The 27,441-nt window shown below is 40.1% G+C and overlaps 1 protein-coding gene across 1 annotated transcript in view; it reads left to right on the top strand.

Moving 5' to 3' along the window:
* The window catches only part of dnah2 (dynein, axonemal, heavy chain 2), a gene marked incomplete at its 5' end in the record, with an annotated part of 122,658 nt that overhangs the window by 22,842 nt on the left and 72,375 nt on the right, over positions 1-27,441 (top strand). Inside the window, 12 exons of the mRNA XM_084109614.1 lie at positions 940-1,096; positions 1,300-1,474; positions 3,476-3,639; positions 3,850-4,011; positions 5,475-5,578; positions 7,522-7,678; positions 11,623-11,705; positions 24,865-25,045; positions 25,497-25,635; positions 26,678-26,895; positions 27,069-27,170; positions 27,251-27,376. Of these exons, the coding sequence (XP_083965740.1) occupies positions 940-1,096; positions 1,300-1,474; positions 3,476-3,639; positions 3,850-4,011; positions 5,475-5,578; positions 7,522-7,678; positions 11,623-11,705; positions 24,865-25,045; positions 25,497-25,635; positions 26,678-26,895; positions 27,069-27,170; positions 27,251-27,376 (1,768 nt within the window). The remainder of the gene's footprint in view (positions 1-939; positions 1,097-1,299; positions 1,475-3,475; positions 3,640-3,849; positions 4,012-5,474; positions 5,579-7,521; positions 7,679-11,622; positions 11,706-24,864; positions 25,046-25,496; positions 25,636-26,677; positions 26,896-27,068; positions 27,171-27,250; positions 27,377-27,441) is intronic.

The following is a 27,441-nucleotide window of genomic DNA, read 5'->3' as shown; positions in this document are numbered from 1 at the left end:
TGCCAAATGTCTGATGTTACCAGTAAAAAGTGGCCTACGTTATTTTAAATATATCTAGTCAGTGAAAGAGTGAAAGCATATTCGTCTAAAATAATTCTGTATTTTCGGCTTCAGAATCATGAATATTTGTATTCTGGTGTCTCTATTGTCCTGTGCATTGGGTTTCCAGGACCAAGTCCAAGCCTATTCATTTTACGCCCACAATGTAATATTAAATTTAGCATTTAATCAACAGTTCATTTTTTTGTTAACCTTTTACCATATGTCTTGGAGTATCGCAATAATATCGTATCGTGAGTTCAGTATCATCAGGGGCGTGGCACAAGATCCCGGGCCCTATGTATAGGCAGTCCTGATGGGCCCCCATGTTCCAAATAAAATATATTCCAGACTTTTCAAGGGCCCTCTCTCCCCTTGGGGCCCTGATAATCAGTACTGGTTTTACCCCCAGTCCGACGCCCCTGAGTATCATGATATGTATTGAATCGTAAAATGAGGGTATCGTTACACCCCTGCTCTGTTGACTTGAGCCAATGTTAATTTAGGATCATTGAGATACTATTATAGTTTTTATTAATATTTTGAATAACTGCTCATTTTTTATTTTAATTTTAGTTCAAGTTTTAGTAATTTTGTTGTGTTCTTGTCATTTGTACATGTTTTTTTTAGTATGTCTATATAGTTTTTATAAATTTGTATTTCATTTTCAATTTTATTTCACCCTATAGCAACACCCTTGCCAAAGCATTGTGCTAAAACCACTCAGAATACCTTAGCAACTCCAAAACATATACCCAAATGTTATCTTAGTAGACAGCTCAATAAGAAACAGGGCATCAATACTGTATGTGGCTAGTTCTGTTATTGTGCTTAATTGACTTAGAATAGGCATTAAATATTTAGCATGCGCATGTAGTCATTGACTGTGTGTGTTTTCAGGCTGTCTCAGCCTCCTCAGACTCTGGCGGAGTTGGAAGAGAGTCTAAAACTTCTGCAAACTCTGCAGGCAGATCTGAGTAAAATCGAAAGTCAGATTCCACCCCTCCATGATCAGTTTGCCATCCTTGAGAAATACGAGGTTCCCGTCGACCCCGCTGTGAGTGTCACGCGCACACACACACACACACACACACACACACACACACACACACACACACACACACACACTCCCTCAGGTGTTCCAGTCAAATTGTCTCCTAAATACACTTTCATCTCCCGCCTCTATTCCATATTTGACTACGCTTTTATTTGAGTCAGCGCTCTTATATTCTCTCTCTCTCTCTCGCTCTGTCTCTGTAGGTGTTGGAGATGCTGGAGGCTTTGAATGCAGAGTGGGTGTGGTTCCAGCAGGTTGTGATTGACAGTGACATCATGTTGAAGAAACACAAAGACATGATGAAGAGTGGGCTGATCCTCTCCTCTGAGGAGTTTAAGAAGAAGACACAGTCGGCCCTACAGAGCTTCGTTAGCAATGGTGAACACACACATACACATCTTCGACTGTTATAGGATGGGAAAAGACACACACGGTCAAGTACTGTCTCAGAGCCTACTGTGAGCTTCACATCCCAGCATGCCTCTTATTCTGTAGGTCAGTTCGCTACATGTGCGGCACCGCAGGCCTTTGCTTTCTGGGACCGTGGGTGTTCTGCATGGTGGGGAGTGCTGGGTAGAGCCATCAACCTCCCACATGCCCCACGGCACATCACAACCAATTAGCCTTGAGATAATGTTTTAGAACGCCACGGAGCCTCACCTACCGCAGAAGTGACCGTCACACTGACATCATGCCCTTGACTGCACTCTCAGCCTGTCTCTCTCTCTCTCTCTCTCTCTCTCTCTCTCTCTGTCCCGTACTGCTGCTCTACCTCCTGCTGGTGTCTCTGCGCTGTTTATTCTCTGCTCTATTAAAAACGGGATTGAAAAGTTCTTTTTTCTATCTCGCACTGCCACCTCTCTTCACGAACAGCCACGTTGTGCCGAACTGTATCAAAGAGGACAGAGTTTTCGTCCTACTTTTCCTTCCCTCTTCTTTCATTCCTTCCTTTTTTCTTGCACTTCTTTGCTCACTCGTTCTCCATCTCGTTTCCATTGTGTTTGCGTTTCCTTGTGATCGTTGTTAGCTCTGTGAAGTCTGTTGTTTTTCAGTTTGATCTCCTGCCATTCCTTCCCCACGTCTTTCCTCCTATGTTCTTCTCCTCCCACTGTGAATCCAAAAGCCTTTCCGTCTTGATTCAGACAAAGTTGGAGTTTTGGCACAGTCTTAGCTTTTGCGCTAAGTCAACACGTGGCAAACACGCTTGTCGCTCACCGTTATTATTTCCCACAATCCCACAATTTCCGAACGTGGGCGGCAGCTGCAACTTGTTGAGAACGACTGGATTGTTTGGATTGTTCCAGCAAACAATGGCGGTCTCCTTCAGGTTAATGAGGCCAGGAAGCAGCTTTGTGCGGAGAGAAATTTGTATTCAAGAGAGAGAGATGGTTTCAATAATATCACACTCATTCAGTCCAAACACATACTACTGGCCCCTGCCAAGGTGCCCCTTCAAAATCTCATCTTCTGCTCTCCACGGACCCAGTGTGACTTTCCCTCTCAGAACCGGCGCTGAGGAAAAACACAGGCCCAATTAAACATGATTGGTTGAAATCTCCAAGGCAGATTTATCAAATATGTATCCCATTTTAACATTCGCTAATTAGATTTTCTTTACGTTTTAGTCAGGCACAACTGAGAGAGAGGATGGGCGTCATCAAACCTCTCAACACCCGTGCTCCTGAAATCGTTCTGCTCCAGCAACGCACTTCAGTATGTGCTAAATGCTTCAGTAAATCAGACTTTGCACAAATATTAACTGGAGATCCCTGATGGATTTTGACGCGATGCTTGATGGCTCGCCTTCATGCAGAATTGTGTAAACGTGTGTTTTTTTGTAATTGCTGTAGATGTGCAGTAGGTGTGTGATTTAGCCAGTTTGATGGAATGCATTATAAACGCTGACCGACGTTAACACTCGCGCATGTAAACGTATCACAAAGGCCTTTAGGGCAGATAATGGCCTCTATACTGATGTCTGTGCGAGCGCGTTCGTGTGTGTTACTGTACGTGTTGTGTATTGCCATCCTGAGATGAATGAGGTGCTTTTTGAAATATCAAATATCTCGTAAATCAAAGCTGTCGCAAGTGCGTGTGGATTGTGGGAGTGCGGGCCTGTTTGCGGAGCTGGGTCCGAGCCAGGAAAGAGACCTACTGACCTGCTGAGCTCCCAACTGTGAAACCACATTAATAGAAACATGCTCACTTTGCTAACTTTCTTGCCAGTAGGAATCCATTGAGCTTTTTTTTTTTTTTGAGCGACAAGCTGCTCCCTGGGGAAATGACAGCTGAATGTGCATCTTTTTAATCATTAACCATATGCATGGGCATTTGTGTGTGTTTTTTGTATATCTTATTTGTGCATGTATCTATGTGCAGGTCCGTTTGGCAGTAGTGTAGCCCCAGATTCTGCATTAGAGCTGGTGTCAGAGCTGCGTGCCCAGTTGGAGGCTCTTAAAGAAGAGGAGCAGAGCATTCGTTACGGCCTCAGCATCTTTGATATTGAAGAACCAGCCTCTAAAGACATCCTCAGTCTAGAGAAGGTACCTATTCAAGTTACAGTAAAAATGTTCTCCATACAATACAACACTGACACCTTCAACGCTAAGCACAACAGAGCACAAACAGCTCTTTGGCTGAGGGAAATTCACTGTGTAACAGTGAATTGAACACTATTGATGCTGTTGGTGAAGATCATTTCTGGTTCAGTGTATGGTGATGTTTAGATGGTGTTCATGTGCGTGTGTTTGCAGGGCATGGATTACCTGCAGCAGGTATGGGAGATCGCCCAGCAGTGGGAGGCTCTGTGGGACGAGTGGAAGCGAGGTCAGTTGGCCTCTCTACAGGCCGAGGTCATGGACAACACCGGCCAGAACATGTTCAAGAGACTCCAGAAACTCAGCCGAGAGATCAAGGCAAGCCAACGCAACTTACTCTGTACTCCTGGTGCTCAACCTTAGTCAGTTCAGGGACCAAGCTTGCATTTATGGCAGTTTCATATAAACAATGTTAGTTCTCAGAATAGAACAGCACAGACTTTGTTTAAGCTGTTGTTAAAAATGTAATTAAAAAATATATAAAAAAAACTAAAATTATGCATAAATATATTAATATAAAAATAAAATATTAACAATATTAGCATTATTACAAAAAAATAAACACAGGCGGATGTATTCTGCTGTTTTAACGAAACATTCATTCAAAATCTCACAAATGCACATCTGATTTTCTTTGTGGGAAAGTGATCAATAAGGTCGTCATAAGCAGGTACACTACCGTTCAAAATGTTGGGATCAGTACGATTTTTTTTTTGTTGAAAGAAATGAATACCTTTATTCAGCAAGGATACACTGAATTTGATCAAAAGTGATGAAGTACATTAGTAGTGTTGTAAAATATTTCTATTTCAACTAAATAAATAAATGCTGTTATTTTGAACTTTCTATTCATCAAATAATCCTGGGAAACAATAATCAATCACAGTGTCCAAAACATTAAGCAGCTCAACGGTATTCAACATTGATCATATTAATTAGCAAATGTTTCTTGAGCAGCAGATCTGCATAGTTGAATGATTTATGAAGGAGAATGTCACACTGAAGACTGGAGAAATGCAGCTTTGAGCTGTAATAAAATTGTAATAATATTTCACAATATTACTGTTCTAAGACTTCTTTCAAAAATTGTACCAACCTCAAACATTAAAATGGTAGTGTGTATTGTAATGTAAATTATATATAAAATAATGTTTCACACTTTTTGATTTGCTAAGGCTTCATTTTCATACTTCATATCCTTTCAGTATTGCCGTAGACTCCTGTTGCTTCTGTCCAGGTGTGGTAATACGAGCACCATAATATATGTGAATAACATAAATAATATTTGTATTTTTTAAATGATTAATTTAATTGAGCGTCACAATTAGCGGATTGAGTACTAAGATCTTGCATAGACCCTTCACATAAAAAAACTAGCAGCCATCGGGCCGACACTTAACGGCTATCACGGCGTCAGTGATGTCTCCATCTCTCACTCATCTTCTGCTGTTCTCACACACATACTGATGCTACTTCATTAGGGTCCAGCAGAGACTCTCATTCCTTCGTTTCCCTTTGTAACTGTGATAAAAGCTCTTTTGTGTAGCTAATTACCCTTTAAAGCTAATTTAGCTTCTCTTCTCACCAGCTTCTCATTATCCTGACATTTAGCTTTAAGCAGATTAGAAACACCTGCTTGCTTCAGACCCTTTGGGTGCTCTTCCACTGACAGGGGATCAGCCCATCACAACACAGCACTCAGCATTTTACACTTCAGCCTGCAGTGGGATCCTGACTATTATAAAGTAATGATGGTGAAGTGTGTGTGTGTGTTCTTTCAGGACAAGCACTGGGAGGTTGTGGACTTCACTAAGAGCAGGATTGAACAGTTTAAGAAAATCATCCCACTGATCACAGACTTCAGGAATCCAGCCATGAGAGAGAGGTGGGGGCGCGTACACACACACACACACACACACACACACACACACACACAAAGAATCTCCACAAAAGGACAAGGATTTCGGATATTGCCATCTTTGTGAGGACATTTTGTCCCCAAAATCTTTCAGAGGGTTACATCAGTGTGATTAGCCGGCTGTCTTGAGGACATTTTGTCCCCAAAATGTAGGGTTTACCAGGACTACACACACACACACAGTGGTCCACGGGTAATTTGTTTTTTCCTTGGGTTGATTTCCACCCAATTTTGGGCTACTTTTGACTTGCCATTGGACTACTTTTGTTGCACAGACCTGGCAACCCTGCACACAAACACACACACACACAAATCATGTCCTCAGCATAATGAAATGTCATTCTCGCACTAATCCTCCTTATCAAGAGTGGTTCCTGACAAAAATGACACCGTCGTCTTTCATGTTGCCTCTTCTCTGGACAATCGCTCTTTATAACTGCTCTCTGTTGGAGAGATTGCCTTCTTTAGCTTGTGACCTGAAGTCTGTTGTGAAGTCCAGCTGATAATCATCAGCGGCAGCGGTTTGGTGCCGATTACTGTTCTAGGATCAGCTGTAATCCCACACCCTGACAGCGAGCCCTCAGTTGCAGCTCGTCACCTCTCTGTATTCTATCACGCAGAGCATTTGTGCACTCCGGCGCCTTCCCTGCCGAGAGAACACAACATTTTCCGCTCTTCGTTTTTCTTCTGCCCTGTCATTCGCTTCCTAAGCCATTTGATTGGATCTGGCATTCCCAAAACAACAGCCCATCGGCCCCAATCAGGCGTGCTACAACAGCCCTGGTGGAGACGCCAGAGACAGGCCTCATGTTCCCCTGATGACAGCCGGCTAATCACACTGATGTAACCCTATGAAAGATCCCTGTTAGCGTCTCCCGCTGGCCGGCGCAGCACATCAGGGAAGCAGATGAAAATAAACAGAGCTCCAGCCTCAGAAGTCTATGACCGACAGAACGGGAAAGGAGAAGAGCGAAAGAAAAACAGGCACTCGTAGGAGAGATCGCGTCCAGGAATGCCGGGGCCCGGTCTCAGAGGGTCTAGTCATTGGCAGGATGGGTTTTTTGAAATAGTGGTGTTGTGTTTTGTTGTGGATCAGATGTACTGTCGGTCTCTGTGGATTTCTTTGAGAGAAGACAACAAGCTGTGCGTCATGACTACGGGATCTCTCACGGGAGAATTCAATCAGTCGTCCGCCGTCACACCTGTTTATTATGACAAAATCTGACCGTCAACATGACTAGTGACCAGTCTTTTGTGACTAACCAGCGCAGTCTTTCTTCAGCTTTCAAAATACTTTGAATAGCACACACTCTCATAATTTTAGCGTAAGAATTCCATTAGATATTTTTATTAATGAATCACCAACCTCATCTCTCCTAAAGGCCTACACAATAGCTCTGATCCAAAACCTCTTAAGATGCCTACATAGACAGCGGTCTTCTAAGGCATCATCCTAACCACACTACATAGACGGCAACTCACATCTTACTCAATGTTTTTTCCTATAGGGTTTGGCATTAATGTTGCTAAGATAACAGGGTGATACCCTAATAAGCACACAAACATTGGATAAGATGCTTTATTTTTAGTTACACTGAACTGTGTTTGTATAGTTCATATATATATTATATCTTATAAATATTGATGCTGCTTTAGAATCTGTCCAAAATGAGCTTTCTTAGCTGGCAGCATAATTAAGTTGCCTATCTTTTGGAAAAGCCTTTGAGTTGGACACTGTGTCTATGATGTCTTAAAATGCCGGCCCATAGGTTTTGGTTTTGGAATAGATCAAATGGCTTTGATAAAAGGTTTTTTCACCCTATTTGAACTCAGATTCATATGTCAGTGTCAAAGGGTTTTGGCCAATCGGATTTTATCATCAAAAGATGGTGTGGATCTGTTTATTTTAGACACTGGGATCAAATAAGGCAAGAGGCGCAGCAGACGTTTGACCCGACCAGTGAAGACTTCACTCTGGAGAAGATTGTGGCTTTGGGTCTGGACCACCATGCCGAGCGAATCAGTGACATATCAGGAGCGGCCAGCAAAGAGCTCTCAATAGAACAGGTATGATATTCCCCTCTCTCTCAATCCCTCTTCAGAATTCTCTCTTTCTCATTTGGCTTCATTTATTTCATTTTGAGTATAATTTCACTCTTTAAAAAAATAATGATTCTTCAGTGAAAGATCCTACAGAGAACAATTTATATAAAAAAAGAGTGCTAAAGTGCAACAGAGAACCCTTTTCTTATCAGCTTTCCTCTGTTTTGGAGTTTGCTAATGTATATGGTTAATTGCAAATTAACAGCGCCCTTCAACTTGGCAGGTTCTTCCGATCAGTGTATTGGATTCTGCGTTTTTAAAGCACTTGTACTAGAAGTGTCAAAGAAAGAGAAATCAAATTGTCCTTGATCCTTTGAGAGAGTATTTGAAAACACATTGAAACTTTCATTCAAAACTACTTTACTGCATCACTCTCGAGTAACATTATATGTGGACCTCATATGAAAAAATAAAATGGTTAAAAAGCATATGCTATGATTCAAATAGTATCAGGCTATAAAACTCATTTTCAGCTGTAACTGGAAACTTCATTTCTTCCTTAATTCTTTTGTCGAAGGACTGTGGGTTCATCAAGGTTCAATTCTCTCTGCTCCTCTCACAGTGCATAAGATCCTCAGAGGTTCGGTATGTTAAAGAGAAAAGGAAAGTCACTGTCAAGAGGATTATGGTCAGAGGTCGGGTTTGGAAGGTCAAAGATGATATCCTCAGGGTGACGTCCTGTAGTCAGACCGCCCCAGTAGAGAGTCTGGCCTCAGTGCAGATGTGGGTTTCATTAGCCAAACAGTTTGAATGGAAAGGAGATGGTGGTCTTGAGCACAAAGCTATCAGACTGTTGTGGGGTTATACTTGGAGTCAGATTTTGATTTATTTGAACCCTTGGGCCTGCATTCACACATTGCAGCAAGTGGCAGAAGCATCCTATAGAAGCAGCAATAAAAGTAGGGCTTCGGTGCTAAGTTTAGTTTTGCATGTCACTCTATTGAAGCCTGTTTCTGCCTCAGAGTAAAAGATCAGGTCAAAATCACAATGCGAGTCACACTTATGAAAAATAAATGTGTAAATGTGAGTTAATAAAGTCACAATGCATGAATTAAAGTCACAATCACAAGAAATAAAGTTAAACACAAATTTGAGAGTTCTTGACTCAATTTTAGAGAACCCTTTATACCAAAAAGGATCTATACAGTATAAGGAGAAATTTCTTAAATGATTGCATAATACTTTCACGCCTAGTGGTTCTTTCATTTTTTTTTCTGAAGTGTTTGCGAGCTGTTTATTTCATAAAATGTATTCAAACTAAATCTAGTTTATTAAATCAAAATTAAGGTTTTATATAGAACCTTTACAGAGTACAGTTACCAGTTACATTTCTAATTCATTAAAGAATAAAATCACAGAAAATCAATTTCCACAAAAATATTAAACAGCACAACTGTTTTGAGCATTGATTGTTATAATAAATGTTATTTGAGCTGCACATAAGCTTTGATTTTTTTATTTCTAAATATTTAATCAATCTATTTTGATTATTTAGATTTTTTATTATTTTGATGCCATCCCATGAATAAATTACACTTTAAAATATATTAAAATAGAATAGTTATTTTAAAATGTAATAATATTTCACATTGTTTTACTGTATTTTTGATTAAAGTAAATGCAGCTTGGGAGAGTATGAGACTTCTTTCAGAAGCATTTTAAAAATTGTAACATGCCACATTTTATAACTGCTTGTTTTTCCTCTGGTGCGGAAACTGGCTTTTACAGATCTCATCAGAAATGCACTGTAAAACCTTTTTATTAACACAATATTTGCTTTTATGAAGAAACATAATACTTGATCGAATAACTGCCCTATTACTCCGCCTCTGAAAGACCTCAGCATCAGGCCTGATGCAAATTCACAAACAGTACTTTTTAATTCAATAAGACTGACTGAATCCAGACGCTTTAAACAGTTTATAGCTATGTTTTGAGTTCTGTGTAAATTAATTAGCAATTGGATGTAAATGTCATTCCACCTCCTCATGTAAATTAGATTTCATGGCGATCAAGTTTGTAATAATCCTCAACGGCCCACTTCCGATATCCATGATATAATTTGTGTTATAATTTATAGCTGTTATTGGAAGAAATGTACAATGTGGTAAACCAGAAGTCACTTTATTTTCTGCACAGAGCTGTTACGCAGCAGAAATGCCTTTAGTGTAAAAGCACAAGCTACATTATATGCCGCTGACGCAGGATGTGTGAAACAGGCCTAGAAAGGTCTGGTTTATAGTCCTATTTTAGACTTGAAAAGGAACATTTCCTGGACTGTGTTCAGTAATAGTGCAGTACAGTATGAGCTCAGTGCTGCTGTCCCCAGGTCATGTGTGGCGGCCACAGGGGAAATGAGCCTTGCGCTTAATTTCCTTCAGAGCAGCCTTTACTGCCCCTGCAGAGGAGATCTGCCCTGTCCAACTGTCAGACTGTGGGAGGCTGTACTCCTCCCTCTCTCCCTCTTCCTCTCTTTCTTCTCACTCTCGGCCCAGGGAGATTCCCAGACGTTCGGCTCTGTGCTCGCAGAGGTTACAACAACACAGCTTTGGTTCAAGAGTGGCAATGGGAGAGCAAAGCCTCATAACCCCCAAAGCACAGAGCGGTTCACCCAGAAGTCACCCGCAGAGAGAGAGAAAAGTAGAAAGACAGATAGAGTGTAAATGAGAAGCTTTACTGGCATGGCGCATGGCTGGTGTTTCTGGAAAGACTTTGCAGGGGCCCAGATTAATGATATTTCCCTGTCACAAGTCACCTAGTCTCGCGTAGCCGGACCTTCAGACTGACGGCAGAAGGTCTGGACTCCATCACAGCTTTCATTGGCCAAGGACCGGCCAAGGGGACGTCTGACCAACACGTAAAACAACCAATCACAGTTCATTTTGTTTTATGTCATGTTTAGAGGCGTGAAAATGTAACGTTGATGTCCCTACGATAACAGACCGATGTGCATCTAATAAATGATTCATACAAGAATATTGTGCAAGTTTACTGCAACAATGGCGCCGCAAACTTCACAAACTTTTGAAAATCCAGCGTTTAGTTGATCCTGATAAGCGCTCATTGTCACAGTTGCTAACACGAAAGCTTTCTTCTTCTTCCGTGAGGGGGTTTGGCTTCACACCGGACGCAATACACACGTCTCTCGGAAATCCTGTAGAATTCAATCAATCAGATGGCGTCTTTGAAACTCCTAAAGTGTTTCCTATTTTGTGTGCCTTATGCATCAGATGTTCAGAGGCTGAGACTATAAGTCACCTAACCTCCTCACAAAATAGATAGCTGTCTTTTCAGTTCTAAAGCTGCAGTCACATTTCAGCAAAAATGTGGAAAAATGCTCTCAAGTGAAAGTTATGATCGCATGGATTCCTTGAAATTCGCTGAATAACAGTAAATATGACCCTACCTTAATACAACAAAATGCCACCTGGATAGGCAGCTCACTATGTTTTGAAATGCACTTATGATGCCCAAAAATACTGTCTTGTTAGGCAGCTCACTAGATTCAATCACAGCCAATGTTCGGACGTGCCTATGATGTCTTAAAATGTTGTCTATGCAAGCAGCTCACTGGGATTTAAAAGACTTCAAGTGTTTAAATGTTTGAAAGATGTCCAAAACTGCTGCTAGGTAGGTTGCTTGCTAGGTTTTGAAACATATCGTAAATAAGAAGTGTCATTGGCGGATTTCTATTCATGTCTGGTGTTTCTATGACGTTTATTGTGGGGGAAACTTTGCGGGGGCCTCGATCAATGTTCTTTGACTGTCACTGGTCGCCTGACGTCCCCATGAGACCGATGGCTGCCCTTCCAGCTCTAATACAATCTGGCTTTCAGAGCTGAGGTGGAATGTGTCTGGAAAGATTAGTGCTAACATTAAAAAGCCTAATGTTGACCTCTCATTCACAGACACTGGAAGGCATCACGAAGACTTGGGAGGAAATGTCTCTGGACATCACACCCTACAAAGACAAAGGTCACCACAGACTGAGGTGAGATGCCAGAGGTTTCAAAAGGTCAAACGTCAAGAGGTCATAGACACTCCCAGGTGCTCAGTAAGCAGAATGTTAAAAAGATGATAATGATGATTCAGCGTACTGACGTGGCAGTGCATTTTACTTTATTTTATTAAAAAATATTTAATTTGCTATGTAATTCTCCTCAGAAAAAGAAAACACAAGAACATAAAAATAGTGAAGATTACGCACACACACACATAAAAATGTGTGTCTTTCCTAGCTGCAGCTTGCTACAGCCTCCAGCCTCCACCAGTAGATTTTCCATCTTAATTGGGGAGTTGTCCTAATTGTCTTTGCCTAATTGACGTATTGGATTATTTTTTCCTGAGGCGTAATTTTACCAAAACTTTCATGCATTTTCAGTCGCGAGGTAATTGTTTTTTGTGGAAGACTCACTGTCCACCGAGGGACTGGTACTGGCTTCATCCATGCTGTTAAGGCACCGTAATGCGAATATGTTAGTGCCAAAAACAAGCCATAGCCTAAAAAACACCATTCCTCAACATGATGGAGCTCCCTGCTGCAGGGAAGAACCGCCACGCGTGATGAGCCAGTGACTCCACATTATCATAATACTCTGTGTGACACAACCACCACTGAGAAAGAGTGAGCAAATGATACAAAACACTGGCTGTGTTTTAAAACCTAGTGAGCCGCCTCCTGCATACTGGACAGAATTATAGGCATATTCAAATGTTCTTAACGGATTGAATGCGCTTATGATGTACAAAAATTCTGTCGAGATAAGCAGCTCTCTAGGTTTTGAAACACAGCCAGTATTTGAATGGACCTTTGATACCCGGAAATGTTCTCTAGATGTGTAGCTCAGCAGGCTTTGAAACACATCTAGTGCTTAAATGCACCTTTGATGGCCAAAAATGCTGTTTAGATGGGGTTGGGAAACACAGCCACCGGCCGGACAGCATTGCTCTCTGAGTCCGGTTCAAATCTGTGTTTGACAGCAAGCCATGTTTCATACACAGATTAAATGGCTTATCAATGCCAGGGCACCTTGAGCTCTCACACAAACATAATTACTATCAATCTCCCTAGAGAGCAGGACTCAGAATGGCTGCTTAAAGCCTTCTGGGCAAACAAGTCAAGGGTCCAACGAAGAACACAAACTGACTGTCTGTGAATGAATAAACACTAGCAGGAAAAGACATTTCTGTATTTAGATGAGCTCAAATGATGCTGTTGCTCTTTTTGGTTTGATTGAGACCATTCGGGAGTTTCACAAAGGGTTCATTGCTTACAATTATAGAAACGAGCTGTGAGCAGATAAGAACTGGAGAGGATGCTTTGTGCATATGGCAGCCGCACAAAAGCTCTAATCTAACAGAATCATTTGTATAAGCAGTCTCCTTCCCAAGGGCTGAAAGTTTTCTGAAAATGCCTTCAGGCCTCTTCGTATTTAGCTGGAAGCAATGTGTGTGTGCGAATGAGCATGTTTATGTGCAAGTTACGTGGATGAATCGGAAACGGGTCAGTCTTTGCCTGTTTGTCCGTTTTGATGTAACAGTAATTCCATATTATTGTTTTTTATACCTTAATGGAGGCTTCTTATTAGATTCTTTCTTAATTTTCCATTTAATTTGTCTCTTTATAAGTGACAGTGTGCCTCTGGAGACAAATTGGCCTATGATTATGATATTGCTTTTGTGATATTGCACTTGCATATATATAAGTAAGTGCTATGTCCCCATTTTGATATAGCTAAGTAAACGAGTTTGTACTTTGCTATAGTTTTGGAACAACATTTTTCTTAGAAGTGAGCTTAATCTGACAAAGACGTGCATAAATAAAACAAATACCAAAATAAACGTAAAAGTTAGAAAAGTGTGTGTATATATATTCTAAAATAAATATTAAAAAAATTCTGTACTTCTATCCTTCACAGCTACATTTTAATTTGCATCGAAATAAATATCCCCATCATCCTTGTGTTTGTGTACTGCATGTTTAGTGAAGTCAAGCTTACGATAATAAAACGATTCAAAGATGCTAACAGATTACAGTTCTGCTCTAAAAAGACAATAGTGTCATTACTCAGCTGGAGTCAGTTCAGTAGTGTGTAGTTATCCAATAGTGTCAGTGACGTCAGGTCAGTAATATAACTGAAACTGAGTATTAAGTGTTGCGTAATGCACTAATACGCAGAGTCATAAGGACTGCAGCTCTCTGTGCTATAACCTGTCATATGCGTCAGTGTCTCACACCCACCTGTGAGAGAGAGAGAGAATCACAGGGGGTGTCGTCTCACTGACAGGTATGCATGTGAAGAAAAAAAGCGAGCGAACAGAGATATATAGAGGAAAAGGGGGAAGATTTTTATTGCTTATTTCTAGAAGCTTAGATCCTGCAGAACAGAGAAAGGACGTGGTCTCTCTCTCTCTCTCTCTCTGTTTAGCACACATACCTGCTGGTATTGTTCGTCCCCGTCAGTGCTGCAACAAAAGGTGGACATATGCTTTATCTTTAGTTCTCCCTCTCCCTCTCTCCTCTTTGATCACTCTATTTCTTCCTCTTTTTTGTCAGTGGTGTATATGCCATATCAACAAACAGTGTGTTTAGTATTCAGCGGTGGGGTTGTATACCGGGGACAGAATCAATTCCAAATTACTCAGGCTCTCAATAACGGACAGCCTTGTCCGCAAGGAGAAAAGATGATTAATGATGATAGTATTCATGATAGAAGCTGAAGTGTGCGCACGCACAGATGGAGCTGTGTGTGCGTTAATGGTCCTGCAGTGAAGAGGCTTTCTGTTTGCTGCCGTGTACTTATAATTGAGCGTTTCCACACATTTAGCAGGACGGAGTGCAAATCACCTGTAATTACCACCTACAGCCCTGCATTGTACGCACAGCACACACACACACATTGTATAAATACGGTGCACAGAAACATCTCTTTGCCTGCTCTGCAGTTGCAAGAGTGACAATTCTGCAGAACATGCATTAAAAGCGTCCTGCACCGAAGGTTCGACTGACCGAAAGACTCTCCTGGCAGTCATAACGTAACACTGAGCGGAGCCAGTGGGCGAAACGGTCTATAATGACGCGGGACAAAACGTGCATGCAAACACTTTTAGCATATGCTACTTCTTGTAATTAAATTAAGACACATACGCTTCCCTTACCAACACTGTATTTTATTTAAAATTTGCTACAGCGCACATTTTTGTCCTGACGCACATATGCTGCTGTTTGGACGCACACACACAGATGCGGATGAACGTCCCAGCCCTGCTTTGCTGATGACTCGGTGTTTCGAGAGGTCATGTCCTCCTCTATGTGCTTTTCTGTTAGTTTACTAAAAAAGTGTGTCTGTGTGTGTGTTAGTGTGATTTTCTAGTAACAATAAGCTGTTCAAAATGAAGTGAGATGCCTATGTAGACAGCATTTTTAGACATCACCGGCTTCAATTTGAACGCCGGTACACGGTCTAGGTAGGCTGTGTACTTAGGTAAGCAAGACTAAGTTGACTGTATAAGCAGAGAGCATAGCTACACATTCTAACTCACACATGGGGTGCGTCTCGATCAGCTCTCTACAAGTCAAGGCTCTGATGTTAGAGACGGCCGTTTTAAAGGCAAAATCCTTCCAGTGCACTAAAACATTTGCTCCCTAAAAAGTCCCACAATGCACTGTGAGAACCAGGGAGCATTTATGCTCACTATGTTCCCTTAACAGAAGTTCTGAAGTGCGAAACAATCACGTGAGCCAACTATTCAACTATATTGCAGCCTAAACATACATTGCTTGACAGGTACTAAACATAATCTAGCTAACATTTATAATTAATTTATGACTGAAAAGTTGCAGGTATATGTAAGAAAAATAAATGTGAGAAAACGTTCTGCTGTTGTTCATAAATACCAGTCGAGTGACGTTGTACAACAAGGGCTGATTGAGACGCACCCATGGTCACTTCTCTAGATGATCAGCAGTCATTGCTTCATAATGGCTTTAGGGCTTTAAGCGTGACTCATTGGGCCCGGGTAGTACAACACTGCCACCTAGTGTGTGTGCATATGTGTGTTTACATGTGCGTATACACGTGTATGTGTGTGTGAGATAAAGGAAGCAGGAATGTCCTGACCATCTGCTGCACATTAGAAAGAGACCCCCAGCCCAATTCAATTAACATCCACAAGCCCCCTGATTGGGCTCAGGGAGAGAGAGAGATGGGAAGAGAGATAAAGGGCATTGCAGGACTCTCTACCCTGCAGTAAATATGAGTTTCAGCATTCTCTGATGAACTCCTGCCTGACAGCGGGGCGAATGGAAAAGTCATTGATCAAAAGCGCGCGCACACACACACACACACACACACACACACACACAGTAGACTCATTCAAAGAGGTTATGGAATTGTGTTTGCTATGAAACAGAGGGAGAGATAAATAAGTACTCTTGATCTATGAGCATGTTTGAAGTTTTGTTAAAAAAACTTCAAAAATGGAGATACAGAGGGAACATTTAGTTGGTGATTCTCTTTATTTATCCTTAATGCTGTTTATCTTTTTTTATAATTAATTTAAATCTGACAAAACTTTACTGGATGTCCCCTATTTTATTTGTAACATGTTAACATGCATTTAAGTGCCTGATATTGTGTTTTATTTATTTATCTATTTATTTATCATTGGATTAGTGTGTACTCTGTAGTGATTATAATTAAAATGACTGTATGTCCTAAATTAAATTGACACTTGACATGACAAAAAGTCCTAGATATGTTCATGTGAATAGCATAGTACAGTAAATGAATCTTTTCTTGTCTGCAATATGACATTGTGGTAACTGTGGTAGTAGTGACTGCAGTCAGACACTGTAGTGCAGGGGCGTAGAATTTAGTAGGGACGCTAGGGACGTGTCCCTACCAATATCCAGTGACACTGATATATCCTTAGCAATAATTTCGATCAAAACTTAAAATATATTTATATTGATGTCCCCATCCCCACCAATTTCAAAATCAAACCTACGCCACTGCTGTAGTGACTGTCAAATATCTGCATTTACTGTCTCAGAGGCAACTACTGGTGAAGGTGGAACTAATAAAAGTGGGTTTTGATCAAAGTATAATTAAATTAGCTTTGAAAACACTTGATATGAAGAAATCCTACACTCTAAAACAGTGATTATATAAGATCCACTGTGACAGACAGCATAGAGCCACAGAATCCTAAATAAGGACCAGTCTAAATTATGTCAAAGCATTCCAGCCGTGCTTATTTTATTGATAACTTGCTCATTATTTGCAGCTCGTTTAGATTATATGGTGATGTTGATTTGATAGGTAACAGCCATAATTGTGCGTAGAATTTCCTTTAGTTTATTTAGTACAAGTAATTGTCATAAATGGGCAACATGCCTATTTTATACGGTTAAAAAAATGGCTACATTGTAAATATACTGAATGCAAATACATTAAATGCAAATATTGCTGTCTTTTTAAGGACATTGACCCTTATTTTGATAGCTAGTTGTATGTGCTTGTGTATATGTGATAATTCTGTGGCAGTAGTAATGTAGTCCGCTCTCTCACCTGCTGCTCCTCTGAGAACAGCCTGCAGTGAAGACACACAGTTAGATGATGTGATGAGACAGATGCAGTGTGTGTGTGTGTGTGTGTGTGTGAGTGTGTGAGAGATACCGAGAGAATGAATCCTGTCATCACTGCACCTCTCCCACAGCTAATGTTCATGTGTGTGAGTCCGAGTCAGAGAGAAAGAAAGAGTTGAGAGTACGGCTCCTGTGATTGGTCTGAATCAGAGTTCCTGCGGCACACGGGCTGAGTGTGTGATCACTTAAAGCAGAGGTGATCATTTACAACCTTTCTGAGTGTGTGTGAGAGCAGCCGCGCTGTACTGCTTTCATCCATATTTAACTATATTAAATTGATAGCAACAGTAGACTATAATAAACAAAATTACCAATATATAAAAGGGAAAAAAATTAAGTAGATACATCAAATAATATACATACAGTATATTGGGTATGCTAAAGTTTGGTAAGTTGGTAAGATTCTTTATAATGTTTTTGAAAGAAGTCTCTTATGCTCACCAATGCTGCATTTATGTAATCAAACACACAGTAACGACAGTAATATTGTGAAATATTATTAGAAAAAATAATTATTTTTTAATATGTTTCAGAATGTAATTTATTCCTGTAATTTAAAGCTGAATTTTCAGCATCATTACTCCAGTCTTCAGTGTCACATGATCCTTCAGAAATCACTCTAACATGATGATTTGGTGCTTAAGAAACATTTATTATTATTATTATTATCAATGTTGAAATAATATACATATATGGAAACCATGAAATTTTTTTCAGGATTCTACAATAAATAGAAAGTTCAAAAGAAGGGCATTTCGAAACCTTTTAGAAACAATATAAATGTCATGTATCCTTAATGAAGGGTGAATTAAAGAGTGTTGAACCACTTCCACAGATAAAAGATTTGCATTTTTCTTTAAGCTCTTCCACAGCCAAACAACTGGCAAATTTATACATTGATCAGTAATGTTGGGATTAAAGTTATGAAATATTTCTGGAGTTATAGACTTTGTAATCCACTTATACTGTAATGGCTTGAAGCTCATATTAACTGCCTGTATGTGGGGGTTTAAACAGGTTTTCTGCCATTCATCTTTGGATATATCCTGTTATATTCTGATATATGATTTTAATGATGATCATATTCCAAAAGTTTGTGAGCAGGAGCTCATTATGTGTCATTTATTCATATACTGTTGCATGCAGAAAGGCAGAGCGTACTTGCATGAGTTCTTCTTTCTCAACCATCATAACTTGAGTTTATTGTGCTGTATTTTTATGGTGGCTTCAGGCCAAAACACCAAGTCCTCATAAGTGCACTTAAACTTGATTAAAGCTGCATTATGATTCACAGAGTTCTTATGTCGTGTTCCAATTATATTAAGAAACATACTTAAATGGAGCATAATAGAATATAATTTGGGGTCAGTAAGATTTTTTTAATACTTTTATTCAGCAAGGATGCAATAAATTGTTTAAAAGTGACAGAATACTGAAAGTTTCCTAAAAAAGAATAATTAGTGCAACTGTTTTCAGCATCGACAATAAGCGCTTTGAGTACCCAGAAAAGCGCTATATAAATGTAACAAATTATTATTATTATTATTATTAATCAGAAATGTTTCTTGAACAGAAAATCATCATATTAGAATGATTTCTGAAGGATCATGTGACACTGAAGACTGGAGTAATGATGCTGAAAATTCAGCTTTGATCACTGGAATAAATTACATTTTAAAACATAAAACAGTTCTTTTAAATTGTAATAATATTTAACAATATTACTGTTTTTTACTCTATTTTTGATCAAATAAATGCAACATTGGTGAGCATAACAGACTTTTTGCGAAAACCGACCTTCCAACCCCAAACTAGCAAACTAGTGTAATTTATATATTACAAATTAGGGCTTCCCTCCAACAAAAGATTTTTCTAGTTGACTCGTAGTCGTTTATTTAAGCAATTAAGTCGACTAATGGCACGTTTATATGAATTGAATTACTTAAATATATACTGGGGGGCTTAATATATAGCCTATTCCCTGCTCAAGCGCACACATAAAGCTTTCCGTAAAAGCAATAAAATTGGACAAAATAGCAAGGAGCCATTTTAATTGTTTATTAATAAACTAGTGTTTTCTGAGTCAGTGTCAGTTGACGATGCTGACTTCCATCTCCGCAGTAGTGAACGCGTCTTTAATGAGAAATGCACCTTTCATACGGATTGCATAATCAGAGAGTATTTGTTTTCGATTCAAATTAATTAATTTAAAAGTAGACATTTCAAGCTTTCTATAGATATATTTGTCATGTCTGTGAGGCAAGTAGCCTATACTCTGGAATTTTGGTTCATTTTTGTGACGCGTTCCTGTTCACGGAGACTGAGACGGCAGAAAGCGCAATCTGTTTGTTTTCTTAATTTTACAAAAGCACAACGTTTTGTTTTTATTGTGAGTTTACACAAATAAAAGTAGACCCTTTATGCTGCTTTCACACAGAACGCGAATTGAGTGTCAAATTCGCTTCTATCACGTCTAGTTGGACGCTTGAACTCGCGTGTCCAAAGCGAATTGGATACGCGTGTATAATGCGAGCATTTGAAGCAAAATAGATGCACATTCAAGGTGAAATTCGCTTCTTGTGGGAGGGGCAAGTGCTAGGTGCGTCTATTGCGCCGCAGGACCTCCAGATACGCGTCTTTACATTGACTTAACATGGAAATCACTCGCTCCAGACGCTCAATTCGCGTTTGGTGTGAACGCAGCATTACAGTTTCGAATGATGCATTACATGACCAATAATGACTATTTATATGAGTAATAATAATTAATAATAATGAGCATTTTAAGTGGTTTCCGCTGTTACCAGGAAAAAATGCAAGTGATAGCGCCGGCGCCTCCATGTCATGCAGGAAGCGCGTTAATATTTTAGCTTCCACATTCCACACAAACACTTGGATATGCTCCTAATAGCGCACATTTATCTAGGTTAACATTACAGTTATGTACAGTTGCTGCTACTTACATGTTTCAAATGATAAGCCATATTTGAAGTCGATGGATGATAGGTGAATGTTTGGATTTCCTGCTCGACATACTTTAATTACCACACGAACCCACCGTTAATGATCTGTCCCTCACGGACTGCGTGACTTCGCCACTTCCTGTGGAGTTTTTTTTCCTGCAACTCTCCTGCTTCTCATCGACTTATGGTCAGTCAACTATTAGGGGGCAACCCTATTAAAAATATTTAATCTAATTTAAATGATACCAAATGCACATGAGAGAATGTGTCTTTGTCTTTGTGCTCTAACCTGTTGATCTCCTTCCTAAAATATTCATGAAATGCAACTGCAAGTTCCGCTAATATCAGTCATTACAGACAAAGGCGTTCACCTCCACCATAAATGCTCTTGGACTTCACTTGTGTTTTTCCCTCCGGCGCTGCTTCAGTGATGTGTGTCGAATGCTATATGTGTCTGTCATGTTGCCTGGACTGGAAAACAGACAGATTATTCCTCTGAGTGTGTGTCTGTAGGTGCCGCAGGCCAGAGATTGTGCCTGGTTTCATGCTGTCGCTCGGGAGGTCAGGTGGCCCACGCCTGTCACTCACCTCCTCTTATTCTCTCCTCCTTTCTTCTTTCTCTCTTTCCCGTCAGCTCTGTGCTCCCTCTCAGAGAGAGAGTGTGAAGAGGTTGTTTTAAGGCATTTACACTTATCTTTTTCACTTTTTTTGTGCCCTTCACCAACTGACATTGATGTGCAAAGTGCAAAGTGTGTGTGCAGTGCTCCTCCGTTGCTCATATGCACACACTCTGCATGCAGCGGCATTGGTTAGAGCTTGGGGAGATGGAGAGACAAACAGAGATGAATGACACACACACACACACACCTGCGGCTTCAATCTGAGAAATCAAGAGATGTGTGACATGTTTTGTGCCTGTGTGTGTGTCTTTCCTCCGGGTTCGTGTGCTCGCGTGAATGTATGTGAGTGTGTTTCTGCGTGTGCATGCGGACATCAGGTGCCGTTGGCATGGAGACGGCTGCGGCAGCGCGTGAGGCTGCTGCCATGGCAACGCAGTACGCCGAGGAGGGGGGTCGAGAGCCACTGCTGTTCACTTTGTCCTCTCTTTTGTTTGCTTCATACATCGAGCTGTGTGCGCGCCAGAGAAAGGGATGTGTGGTAGTTTGTCGAAATGAATAACAGACAGAACCTTGAGCGCTCTATATTACCTTATTATATTTCAGTTGTATTGTGAATGTGCCTTATTGTGAATGTGCCTTTTATAAATATGCTTTGTGTACGTGTACATGTTTGGCCATAGTTATGATCATCAAAAACTGGCGTTTGAAGCAGTCCTGGCTATTTAAAATGCTCATAAATCATGTTTTGATAGATTGTCTAATGTCAACAGGTTGCGTGAGGGTTCGATTGTGAGGGTAAGGTTTAGTAAATACTATAATCTTAGTATGAAAACCATTGCAGCCAATATCCTAGTAAAATGCATGCTGATATGCAACTAGTTAATAGTGAGAATTGGACCCTAAACTAAAGTGTTACCATAAAAAATATACAAACTTTCGTGTGTGCACTCGTAACTGTTGCATGCTCATGAGAAACTTTTTATACGTGCTCACTTGAATTTTTTGCATGCTAGCGTGTTACAATTTCCGGTTTATGGATGATTTAGCATATGCGTGAATTCTCAGGGATCTTTTGCTAAAAATTTGGCATTTCTTTAGGGCAGTACCTCTAATATCAAGACCTGATGTCCGGTTTAACACATCCTCTGTGGCGACTGAGAAACCACGTCACAAAACGGAACAGTTAAAAGTGCTCAAAATGTGGATTTCGTTAGGGCAGTATATTTATATTGTCCCATATAAACCTTGAACGGGCAATTAAAAAACATTGGTACAGTAAAATGCAACTTACAAGTGGCGAATAAATGCTGAATTCCTTCCATTCTAACTATTGCTAGCAGCGCCTAGAGACATAGAGGGCTGAAGGGAGCTTTGCGTTATAAAGGGGAGGCTCACACATCAATAAGTGACAAACGTAGATTCATCCTCATACTAGAGCAACTGCTCTAACGAAATTAAAATTTTGAGCACTTTTTACGGTACCAATCTTTTTTTATGGACCCTTGAACTTGGCAAATTGGACAATGTACACATCCGTATTGTGCCATCAGCCTATTTCACGGCGTGTTTTCTCAGCCGAGACATAGGATGTGTTAAAGACATAAGCCCTTGATATTAGCCTACAAGCACTGCCCTAATGAAAGCCACATTTTGAGCAAACAGATTGCTGTTAATTCATGTGCCTTCACAGTGTTGGGGGTAACACTTTACAAGTAACGCAAGTTGCGTAATCAGATTACTTTTTTCAAGCAAAATTACAAGCTAGTAAATAACGCATTATTTTTAAATTTACAAAAAGAGATCTAAGTTACTTTTTTAAATAAGAAATGCAAGTTACTTTGTTTTCCTGTTTATTGCCTGACAGCTCTTCTGTCCACATGTTGAGAGAAATTGTGAGTAAGTGCAGAGGCATTGTGTGTGAACATGATGGTTATTGTAGAGTAGTTCTAGACTAAGGGCCCTATCTTTCACCCAGCGCAATTTATTTTGTACACCAACGCATGTATCATTCCTATTTTGCACCCGCGCACAGCGGACTTTTCCCTCCACAGACACACATCGGTAAATTAGGGAATGAACTTGCACTACCGGGGGAGGTTCAGCTTAAAGAGGAGGCGTGTTTCGGCGCAAACGTTCCCTGATGCTATTTTGCAGGTTTAGAAAACAATTCCGCCACTGACCAGGAAAAACCTAGTCTAAAGTCAGTGGCGCATGTTATTCATATGCTATTTTAAGGGCGCATGCTTGGCCATAATGTAGCGTGTGCACAACACGCATACACTTTGCTTTTCTCATCTACACACAGACGCAGCAGTTCCCATTTTTGCAAACCATACATCATTACAAGGAAAAATATTACCACTCAAGGGAAATCATTGTTGTGTCCATGAAGATGTGAAAAAATAGGCATAAATCTAGCTTACACATTTACCCAAATTATTATACGCCTGTTTAACCGAAGCTAATTTGGGTGGGTTTCTCCAATCCCCATACAATGTCACTTCTCTGTGTTTTACGGCCCTGATGAGAACGTCAGTCTCCTCGGCTGTGAACCGCTCCTGGCGTGTGCCTGGCAAATCTGCCGTTATAATAGCAATCCGCCATGGAACAAGCGTGCCTGCTCTTAAAGGGAATGTGAGATGATGCTCTGATTGGTTTATTGCACGTTACGCCCAAACCACAACTATGAATAATGTACAGTAGCTACTTCAGACCAACCCATTTTAGATTTGTGCCCACAAAGTTACTTGTGTTTCGCGTTTGATACTTGCGTTTCACATCGTTAAAATACGGCCCTAAATGTATGAATTTATTAATATCAGATTCGGTGTTCCTCTAAAATGAATAAAAACAGTGAAATGCAGTCTCTGAATATTACACAAACCTGCAATAACTAAATGTTAAATGACACAAATATGCTTTATGTATTTAATCTCACTTTATTAAACGATGTATTTGCTACTGACCTTTGATGATCCAATTTAACTATGCTAAGTAAAAATGACTTTAGATAAACATCACATTTGTTTAATTTTTTCGGCTTTATTGCTGAAGTGTTGAAGTTATGAACTTTCTTTTCCTGTGTCCTATTCTTCTGCAATCCAGAACAGAACAGCAGCACAGCTGAAAGGTTTGTTTGAGCTGCGCCCTCTACTGTACAGATGTGAATTTGCATTTACTTGCATTTGCACTTTTGGTGAGAAAGGGCCTTTACATTTGCCAAAAATATAACTTTTTTTTGTTAAAAAACAAACAAGCAAGTCCAGCCCGGGTGAGAAAAAGTAACTCAAAAGCAACATAATGCATTACTTTCCATACAAACAAACTAAGTTGTGCAATTAACTAGTTTTTAGGAATTAACACAATATTGTAATGCATTACTTTGAAAAGTAACTTTCCCCAGCACTGTGCCTCCATGCACTCTTTTTCTTTCTAGTGAGATGGCTAAGGCACAAAGGAAATAGGTTATAGTATACTTAAACTGGAAATTGTAAACTGGAAATTCCAAATACAAATTCCCTTGCACACGCAATAGTTTCTCATGAGCACCTTTAGGGGCTCCGTAACCATGACCTGAAGGGGGACATATTTAGAATTATACTAAAATACTTTTGTACTTGCTAAAAAGGTTTGAATTAACAATCAGATGACAGAAGTTTTAAATAAGAGGCCTTAGAAATTTGCTTATCAATTATGATAAAGTAGGTTTTAAATGACAGTTGTTGAAAGAACAAATGCAAATAAAATATGTTTTAGCTTATTTTAGGACTTATTATTTTAAACCCTTTTGCGGTCCCCTTGGAAGTGTTCCAAGGCCCCTAGTGGGACCCGGTCACCTGGTTGAGATCCCCTGGTCTCTGACGTGTTCTCACAAATATGACTTCTAAAATGTGTGTGCGTGTTTGTGTGTGTACTCAGGGGAACAGAGGAAGTGTTCCAGGCTCTGGAGGATAACCAGGTGACACTCTCTGTCATGAAAGCATCTCGTTTCGCCAAAGCATTTGAAAAGGAAGTTGACCACTGGGAACGCTGTTTGTCTCTGGTGCTGGAAGTCATTGAAATGATCCTCACTGTACAAAGGCAGTGGATGTATCTAGAGGTACGCACACACACAGAGCACTTCCTACAGTTTTATACAGCATGTTAATCATTCAAATGCTTCTCTTATGCTTTAAAAGACTATAGTTACATTATCCAGCTATACACAACACACTCCTGACCTTCCTCACACCCGGCTCTTTCTCAATAAACACCAGTCACATTAGATCACAGAGGGGTCCTCTCTCTACATGTGAGGCACAAACTCACTTCACTGTAAATGATAATCATCTCACACACACACATAGCGGAGTTCAGAGTCACACATCTGTTCTGTTGCAGCTGATGAGGAGAGTAAACCGTGGCTGTCAGCCTGGATCCCTGTGTGTACTAGTGTTTGTAAACACACCTGTGATGGCTCCAACCGAGCACCACACTCTTTTATCTTCCCTTCTGTGCTTTTCTTCGTTTCGGTTGTCTGCTACCACATTCTTCCGTTTTTCTTTCTTTAGAACATCTTTCTGGCAGATGACATACGTAAGCAGTTGGTTCGTGAGACGGCTGAGTTTGATGACATCAACTCCAGTTGGAAGATCATCATGGGCCGACTCAATGAGGACAAAAATGCTCTCAGAGGAACACACCACTCAGGTAATAAAGGGATGGTGCTGGATGATAAAAAATGCCTGACTGGAGAAAGTCAGTTCAGTTGACCGCTAGCTTGGCAACACTCCTGGGCAGATGGATGAAACGTGTCCAGGTCACATTTCACCTGGGAAAATATTTTATTTTGCATAAAGAACATAAAACAGGTTAATCATTAAGAATTTTGCAATGCAGAATTATTTTAATGACACTGAAGTACAAGCATAATTCATTCAGGCATCTTACTTTTTTTTTTTTTGCAACTTCCATCATTCTCATTACTGAAATTTCCAGACTTTTTTGTCAGTCTAAACTTTCTTTTATATATTTACTTAAAGTACCCGATGAAATTAATATTATAGTTAATATTTCAATAATTTAACAGGAAATGTGCATGTTCACAGTTCTCTGATGTTGGTTGATTTTTTTTAATGATTTAATGATTAGCTTTTTTTTCTCACTGACCCCCTACAGTTCCCTCCTGATTTTCTTTTTATTAGAGTGGAAAAAAACATGTACAGTAAATGCAGAACAACTGCAAAGTAGAAATACTGCCATCACACACACACACACACACACACACACACACACACACACACACACACACACACACACACACATACAGTATATGGGCAAATGGGTTCCCTTGTATTTTAGGATTATTCTAGTATTATTTTATTGAGAGTACAGATCCTACTGTTTAACAACGTATTTTAGATCGTCAATAAAATGTGACAACTATAAACAACTATTTTGCATCTTTTAGCATATCACATCAGTTTTTAAACATTTTGTTTTGTATAGGTTGTTCTTGCTAATGGAAACCAATGCTAAACATCTATAACACTATTTAGATTGAAAGGAGGGACTTCCTTTTCTACAGTCAACATATTGAGCGTTGTTCCAGTTTCTCATATTGACATATTGACAGTTTCTCCCAATAATTTTTCTACTGGAAAAATGTGTTACAGTTCTGAATACTAAGATGTGAAAATGTAAAAACTGGTAATAAAGAACACATGTATGTTCCTTTTTTCTGTGGTCTCAGGTCTTCTAGAGAAGCTCTTAGAAATGAACACTAGGTTAGAGGAAATTCAGAAGTCGCTGGACATGTACCTGGAGACCAAACGGCAGGTCTTTCCTCGATTTTACTTTCTGTCTAACGATGACCTCCTGGAGATCCTGGGTCAGTCACGCAACCCTGACGCTGTACAGCCGCACCTCAAGAAGTGCTTTGACAACATCAAAAGTCTTCGCATCAACAAGGTACGTACACTAGAGCTGAGTGACATAACCAAAATCTTATACTGTATGAGCAGTTGAGCAATTTTATATCACATTATTTGTATATATTTGACATTTCAGAAATGTATGGGATTCAGCATGAATATTAGTTTAATAATCTGTTTCTTTGTTTGTATGTGTGTGTGTGTGTGTAGTTTGGGATCAGTAACAGCAAGTCGGAGGCCAGTGGGATGTTCTCAGCTGATGGGGAGTTTGTTGACTTCACTAATCCTGTTCTTCTGGAGGGGCCAGTGGAGGTGTGTTTCCAACACACAGTCCAACACAGACTTTCTTGACAAATGCATTCTCCATTGAGCTTCTCGTCTTGTATGTGTAGGCGTGGTTGTGTGACGTCGAGCGAACCATGCGCTGGAATCTGAAGGACTGTCTGAAGAACTGTTCCGGGGCTCTCAAGAAGATGCCAGGAAAGAGGAGCAAATGGGTGCGAGACTGGCCAGGACAGGTGTGTGTGTGTGTGTGTGTGTGTGTGTGTGTGTGTGTGTGTGTCTGTGTACATGCAGCAATTAC

This window comes from Abramis brama (assembly GCF_963993115.1).
Source record: "Abramis brama genome assembly, chromosome: 3".
Taxonomy (NCBI): domain Eukaryota; kingdom Metazoa; phylum Chordata; class Actinopteri; order Cypriniformes; family Leuciscidae; genus Abramis; species Abramis brama.
Note: the sequence above shows the minus strand (reverse complement) of the source record. Positions and strands in the feature narration are given on the sequence as shown.